Genomic DNA, 7494 nt, shown 5'->3' on the forward strand with positions numbered 1-7494 from the left:
TCAGGGCTCAGCTGCTCTGCAGAGCCACTGTCTGACCTCCCTGACCCATCTCTCTCTCTCCCTCTCTCTCTCTCTCTTCCTCAGCCCGAGGGAAGAACAGGAGGCAGAGTATATTTTAAACCTGGATCTCATGTTCCCCTTGTCACCATGGAGATGGAAGCACTGAGAAAGGAGACAGGCAGCGAGCTCCCACCCGACCCCCCGCAGGATTCCCGGCCGGGGCAGGACAATGCTGAAGTGCCCTTGGCCTCAGGATGTCCCCATGTGTCCCCAAACCCCCTGGAGCTGCTGCTGATGGACCTGTGGCCTTGTTTTCCCCCTCCTGTTTCGTGTTGTCCCCGTCAGACACGTGAGCTGCCACCCCCTGAGCAGGGGCTCCGCTGAGGAGCTGCAGGACCACGAGCTGGTACAGCTGCACCCCGGGGGTGAGCTGGGCACCCTGGGGGTTCTGTGAAGCACGGGGTGCTGTCTCCCAAGCTGTGGTGTCTGGCCCAGGCAGGCGTTTCTGAACATGTACCTTTGCTCAGACAACCTGCTCTGCACCTCAGTTTCTCGGGGGGGACACTTGGCAGCTGCAAGTCGTGGGCATGACCCAGCCTGGCACTGGGAGGCTGCCCCTGGAGCACAGAAACCAGGGCAGCCCTCCCTTGTTTCCCTTGTTCTGCCTGCAGAGCCCCTTTTTTTTTTTCTCTCCCCATCTTTGGTCCCTGAGTCCTGACAAGGATGGGGCAGCTGGAAGGGGAGGGCTCCCCGTCGCTTCTCCCTCCACATCTCCCCCTCCCTGTCATCATCGTGGTCCCAAATGCAGCCAGGTGGGATGTCCTAAATTCAGCCAGCTGGGATGTCCTGAGCTGGGGGCAGGTACCTGTGCAGAGGAGGGCCCAGGTGAGCCCTGGCTCTGTGCTGTGCCCTCCAACCAGCCTTTCCCAGGCGCCCACGGAGCAGCCCCTTCCTCATCCCCCCACAGCCACGACCCTCTCTGACCCCACAAGGGGCAGGATGGGGGTCCCAGGCAGTGTCTCAGGAGCACATCTCCCCCCACCATCCCATCCCTGAGCCCCCACAGCACAAGGCAGAGCCCGAGTCCCTGCTGCACACGCCCACCTCAGCGCGCTTCTCCCCGGAGGAAGGGGGAGAGGTGCCAAACCTCCCACAGCTCAGCTGTGGGCACCAGAAATAGAGCTGGAGACAAGCAAACCGTCCCTCGAGCCTCCCTGCCTGTCCTCGGGGTGGGGATTGTCCCAGCCCCGGCTCAGATGGCTCTGGGGGCAGAGGGGGGTGTGAGGTGTGAGGTGTGAGTGTGCTGTGCCGGCCGGAGGCTGCCCTGGCTGTGTTTTCCCCTCCACACCCTTCTGGAAGATGCCAAATCCATCCTGAGCGAAGGGGCCCTGCTGCACCTCTCCCCCACAGCCTGCAAACAGCCTGCAAGTGTGTGAGCATGGCAAGAAGTCTCTCTACTGTACATTATTCCTGTAATTTCCTTGGACGACTGGTCCCCTCAGCCACTGCTCCTGCAGCCCCTGGGTGTGACCAGGAGGATCTGGACGTGGCCAGTGCTGTGAGTGCCACCTGGGACCGGCCTGGCAGGGTGTGCTGGTGCCTTGGGGTGCCCTGCTCAGGGGATGGCAGCTCCCTGGGCTGCTGTTCCCCCACGGAACAGGGAGTGAGGGCTGGTTTCTGCTTTGCTGGGCGTCATTTCCTCTGTGAGCCTTGGAAAACACGCAGCAGGAGGATAAAAGTGGGGACTCCAGAGGTCCCCAGAGCCCCTGGGACGGCTCCTCCCCGTGCCAGTGCTGGCTGCTCCCTGTGAGCTTCCCCATCCCAGCAGAGCTGTTGACTGGGGTCTGTCCTAGACAAGCATCCAGACGTCTGCATTGTTTGAGGTTTGCCCATCCCTGCTCTGTTCCCTCTCGCTGTGTCCAGCTCCCAGCAGGCTTGAATAGCTCATTAATTGTTTCCATTTGATAGGGAAGAGCGTGAGCAGCCTCCAGCCCCAGTGACGCAGTTGAGCCCCGTGTCAGGGCCGTGCTCTCCCGGCCCCACTCCCGGGGAGCTCCACCGAGGGAGGGCTTGGCTGGAGCCAGTCTGGGCTCTCACTCTGCCCTCTTTCCTTTCACAAAGGAATTTCCTTGGATCTGTGGGGCAGGCTTGCACTTCCCGGGGCTCCCATCAGGAATTAGCAGCTCGGCAGGCAGGAGGGCTCAGGGGGTGCAGCAGCACCTTCAGGTCCCTGGGGGAGAGGAGTGCTGCTGTGTGCAGGGGAACAGAGCCTGGATCAGACCAGGGAAAGCAGGAATCTCCTTCACCCAGCCTTGGGAAGCCCACTCAGGACACGTGTGAGCAGCCCTCGTGCACTTTTCTTGCTTGGCATTGCCATCCCCGTGGGGCATAAACCTTCCTGGGGCATTGGATGCCCAGCTGAGCCATCCTACATTCCCACTGGGAGGATGGAGACAGGACACACCGGATCAGTGTGGCCTCAGCTCTCCCTCCATCAGACAGATATTCCTGCTGAAGGTCAAAGTCACCTACAGACACCACTGGGGGAAAGACTTGGCCATGACCCTGGAGCCAGGGGGCATTCCCAGGATCAGACAAGGCAAAGACAAAGGGCCTGGTGGCTCCTGTTTATTCTTTCCCAACCTTTGCCTTTCCTACAAATCCTCCCCAGAGGAGACACTATTATTTATTAGCCCCACTAACAGCCCCAAACTGAGATAACCCCTTTTGTTCCACTCATTTAGTGGGTATTTGATTCCCCCCGAGGAGGTGATAGGGTGTGTAAATATTTGGTGCCCCACTGAGCAAGGTGAGCCTGGAGCCAAATCCCTCTTCTCCATCTCTGGGATAGCATTCCAGTCTCCATGGGCTGGCTTTATGAGGAGAGAGATCTCTTGGATACCCCCCTCTCTCCTCCCTGTGCCCTCTCCAGCAGCTCATCCCTGGCAGGAAGAGCTTTCCCAGGTTTTGGAGCACCAGCCAGCTCCCAAGTTGGATTTCATGTTAAAATTCTGGGAATTTCTGTGGCTCTCCAGCATTTTTTTTTCCCTTGTTTTATGGAGTCTCCCATCCAGTGCTTTGTGGAGCAGCTGCCACTCCTGGCAGATGGGGAGTCCTGACAAAAGGAAATTGTTGCTTTGTCCTTCCACACATTTTTTTTGGAATTTTTTCTTTTTTTTTGGTTTCTTTTTACCAGTCCTGGTGAAAAACAGGAGTTTTGGCCGTGCCCTCAGGAAAGGCTCCGTTCTCCCAACTTTTCAACTCACAGCTGGGTAAAGAAATGTAAGTAAAGTGATGTGCAAAGTGAGGTCTGTGTTTGGGACCACAGTAACACTTGGAGGCAGAGCTGGTTCCTCTCATTTCATCTTCCATTCCCACCTGCACACGCCTTTCCTGGCCCAGCCCTTTGCCAGATCTATGTTAAGATTTTAAACAACAAAACTACATTGTATCTTGGAGACTGAGGACAAAATAAATGCCTTTTTTTATTTTTTTTCCTCTCCCTTACACACGAGGAAAAAAAACCCCAACCTAATTAAAGGGCATTTTCCCAAGGTTCTCCAATGTTTTCTTTGGGGTTTTTTTCACCTGATCTCACCTGCCAAAAGCTCTGGCTCTGCCTGGTGGTGCTGCTCCAGCTGTGCTGCACATCTGCCCTGTCTCTGTGCGCTCCTGTAAAAGCCGATTTTGGATGTCCCTGAGCACCCCCTGTCTGGGCACAAACGCCCTGAAACCCAGTTTCGAGTTTCTCCTCCCCCCTCAGCATCGTGCTTGTCCTGCAGCAGGAAAAATGGATGCAAGTGGCCAGGATGCACAAACTGTGAACGTCCTCTGCTGTTGGTTCATTTGCAGAAGAGCAGTAATATATTTAACGAGTGTTGTACGAAGGAAAGACGCGTTTTAAAAGAAACGGTTTTAAAGATTTATTCCGAAAGGAGCAACGATTGCTTTCTTTTTTTTTTTTTTTTTTTAAATAGAAAGTTTTTTCTGGAATAAATGGAAAGGCACAAAGGAAAAAAAAAAAAAGAATAAAAGATTGTATCCATCTACCAGTCTGGTGTCTCTGTGTTTAATAAGAATATTTCAATTTTTGCATTTCAGGTGTGACACGGACTGTTTTGTGGCCGTGCTCGTTTCATTGCTAAGGCTTTAATATTTAATTTAAATATTTAATTTAAATATTTAATTTAAATATAATAATTTACATTATTATATTACATCTCAAATATTACATTATTATGTGTTGTGAATGCCCCAAAGCCAAGACTGGACAACAAACTGTGTGGAATATGGGATGGGTTTGCACAGGATATAATTTTTCTCTTTTCTCTTTTTGTTTTTTTGGTAGGAGAAGGACCTGCTTTGGTTTTTGAGGTTCAGGTAGGTGGGGCTGAAGGAAGGAGGGTCATCTCAGGTGGGCAGGTCCCGTGGAAGGGCGAGTTGCTCCGTGGTGGGTGTTCATTCCATGCCACTCCATTCCGTGCCACCTTTGCTCCTTCCCACGGAACCATTCCCACGGCTTTCCCTGCTGCTCCAGGACACCCTTTCCTGCTACCAGGGCACTTTTGGGCTGGGTGTGGTGAACTCCCAAAGAGCACAAAAGGAGTTTACCCAGCAGCTGACCCCTGCAGGGGGCTGAAACCCAAGACCTGGGAGGCTCGTGCGTAATAGGAAGGTGTTCCTGTGGTCCCTTGCGTGGCTCCTGAGGCCCTGAATAAATATTGCCATAAGCCTATCGGGCAAATAAAGCCCAAGGCTGACAAGCCCAGCCCAGGCTTGCAAACCAGCCAGAGGGCAGAGCTGGGGAAGGGACAGGGGAGCCCTTTTTCCCGCAGATCCAGCAGCTAAAATCCCCCTGGGATCAGAGTTACTCAGCTCCACTGTCCCCTTTGCATATTCCTGCTCTCTGCTCTGTCAGTGCTGGGGAGAATCTCCAGCCACCACTGCCCTGGGAATGTGGGAAGAGCCAGAGCTGGGGCACGAGGGGCCCTGGGGGATCTTTGGGGCTGTGGTGTGAGCCCAGGGATGATGGGCTGCTTTAGGGAAGGGGACAGTGCCCTTCACCCCCCTCCTTGGGTGCAGCTCCAGCCCTCCCAGCCTGAGTCACGTTCTGAGGCTGGTGTGGGCAGGTCCCCAGTAACAACCTGTTTGCCAAACCAGTTCCTCCATCTGCTGCTCTCATTCCTGCAGTGCCGCAGCTGCCGGAGCTGCATCCGGGGGAATGCTGCCCAGCATCCCCAGCCCACATCCCCCTCCCGGCTTCCAGACATTCCCAGCTGCCCAAACAGCCCAAGGATTCCCTCGGGGAGTCCTCCTGCCTCACCAGGGTCACTGGTTGCTCCCCAGGTCTCAGGGTGTATCTGTCCACGAGGCTGGTGTGATACCTGCTGCCCTCCACGGGATTATCTCAGTGTCATCATATTCCTGGGGCATTTTGGGGAGCTCAGCCTGGCTTGTCCCCTTGCAGCCACCCCCCTGGGCCGTGGTTTTAGTGCCCTAAGCACAGCTCAGCCGTGGTGGGTGTGTGACTTGTTCCAGTTGGGTTGGGCGGCAGGAAAACGTGTAGGTGAGCACTTCCTCCTTTCAGACAAGTGTTACAAGATCTGTAACAACTGGGCCAAGATTTCAGGCTAATGTTTGGCCTGGAAGTGGAGCCAAGCTTTCCAAACCACGCCGTGTGTTTTGAAACTCTTGACCCCGAAGCACACGAGGTGAACACCTCTCTTGTGTGCCCATTCGGGTTCCTGAGCATCTCTCAGGCAGCCAAGAATGATTTGACTCATCCTATGGGGAAGTTTACCCAGTGTTGTAAGAAGCATCCTGTCCTCTGTCAGTCAGTGATTCAGAGTTATTTTCTTATCTGCTCAAGCTTGCTTGGTGCTGGCTTTTTTGGAGGCATCAAAGTTCCCATCTCCAAATGTACACGTGGCTCTTGGACCCATCACACTGGCACTCTGGGATAACTCTTGTGGTTTCTGAGGGGGCCAGCCCAGATTTGCCCTTTGTGGCCTTTGGCAAAAGAAGGACAGGGAAAACTTGAGCAATCTCTCAGCCCCAGGCCCTTGGCCAAGCTGCCAACACTGGCAAAAGCCTTGGGGGAACCTGTCCCCAGGCACCTGCTGCCCCAAGCCCAGCTGTGGGGTCTCAGCTGGTTCCACCCCAAGGAAACCCTTAGAAAACCTATAACTGGAGTTGGATTTCCCCACTGTGTCGAGACTGGGCAAAGAGAAGTGACACCAACAGCACAACAGCAAATCTGGGCCGAAGCTCTGCAGCCACTGCAAGCAGGACTGATCACCACAGAGGAGCTGAAAAAATTAACTGGTACAGTGTGAAAAATGCCTGCTGTGCCTCTCGCTGTCCCAGGAATGTTGGAGGGCACGGGAAGCTAAAGGAAGGGGTTTCCCCACACGCCTGTTGGATGTTTTGGGGCGTGCTCCGAGGGATGCTGCCGGCTGCAGTCGTGCTGCTCCGCTCTCCCTTCATTCATGGTTTCACTTTGCAGTTTGCAGCAAGTGCAAAACTGTGGGTGTTTAATTCAGTGCAAGTACAACATGGATCTCAGTTTGGAAAACAGCCGAAAGTGCCTCCTCGTGGAGCTAATTTGGGGGTTGCATATACTCATGGTCCTGTGGCTTGCATTTTTATGAGCTGCCTCCCAGGATCTGGATTTCAACGTGTGGAACCAGAAAGGATCTGTGTGTTCCTGTGCTGACTAACCCACCTACGCCTCGGTTCTTATTTGCAAGCAATATCTTGCATGGTTTGTGTTATCCCTGATAAAAGGGCCTGATATTCCTGGAAGCAACTGTTCCTGCATTCAGGTCAGTCGGAGCTGGGGAAGGGGTTGTGCCAATATTTGTCGGCTCTGGTGCCTGGATGCTGCCTTTCCACCCGGGAGTGGGGGATGCAGGGAGCCTGCAAAGGTAGGGAAAGCCTCACTCAGCCATTTTATAGTTGGGAATTCAAGCCCAGGGGGACTGATGCTCTCCAGTGATGGGGATGCAGCAATGGAAGCCAGGAGCAGGCTGCAGGTCTCCCAACTCCCTGTCCAAGATCAAGACTGACATGAAGAATGTGGCCCAGGGGAACTGCAGCTCAGCCCTTTTCCTGGGGCAGAGCACTGGTGTGGGGAAGACAAGGATCTGCTGTTTCATCAGGTTAAGCTGGCTCTATGAAGAAGGAGATGTGTGGACAAGGAGGGTCAGGAGATGACTTTCCCAGCAGTGTTTTGATGGAAAGGCCTTTATTGTCACAATCCTTTCTCCCTCATCCTCCGCTTGTGGATGGGGAATTGAGCTGAGACACTTTGCAGCAGTGTGGCCTCTCAAATCTAGTTTTTGCCTGGCAGGGAGAGCCTGAGGCTGTGGCTTCCAGGCTGTGCCTCCCCCTCCCCTCCACCCTGCCATCCAGGCTGTTTAGGAAGGTGGTTTATCATGTAATGATAAAACTGAATTTCCGCCCTCGCTGTTGACTCACTCCCTGTCCCTGAGC

General features: G+C 54.3%; 1 protein-coding gene across 2 annotated transcripts in view; it reads left to right on the top strand.

Annotated features, from left to right (window-relative positions):
* Positions 1-3213, top strand: part of CDK18 (cyclin dependent kinase 18) — a 36595-nt gene extending 33382 nt beyond the window's left edge. For both annotated transcript variants that reach the window (XM_051808857.1, XM_051808858.1), the window contains exon 16: positions 85-3213. In XM_051808857.1, the coding sequence (XP_051664817.1) occupies positions 85-119 (35 nt within the window). In that variant the 3' untranslated portion in view covers positions 120-3213. The remainder of the gene's footprint in view (positions 1-84) is intronic.
* Positions 3214-7494: the final 4281 nt, after the last annotated feature.

Source organism: Manacus candei, unplaced genomic scaffold (assembly GCF_025592945.1).
Source record: "Manacus candei isolate 608988 ecotype Guabito, Panama unplaced genomic scaffold, ASM2559294v1 h1tg000073l, whole genome shotgun sequence".
Taxonomy (NCBI): Eukaryota; Metazoa; Chordata; class Aves; order Passeriformes; family Pipridae; genus Manacus; species Manacus candei.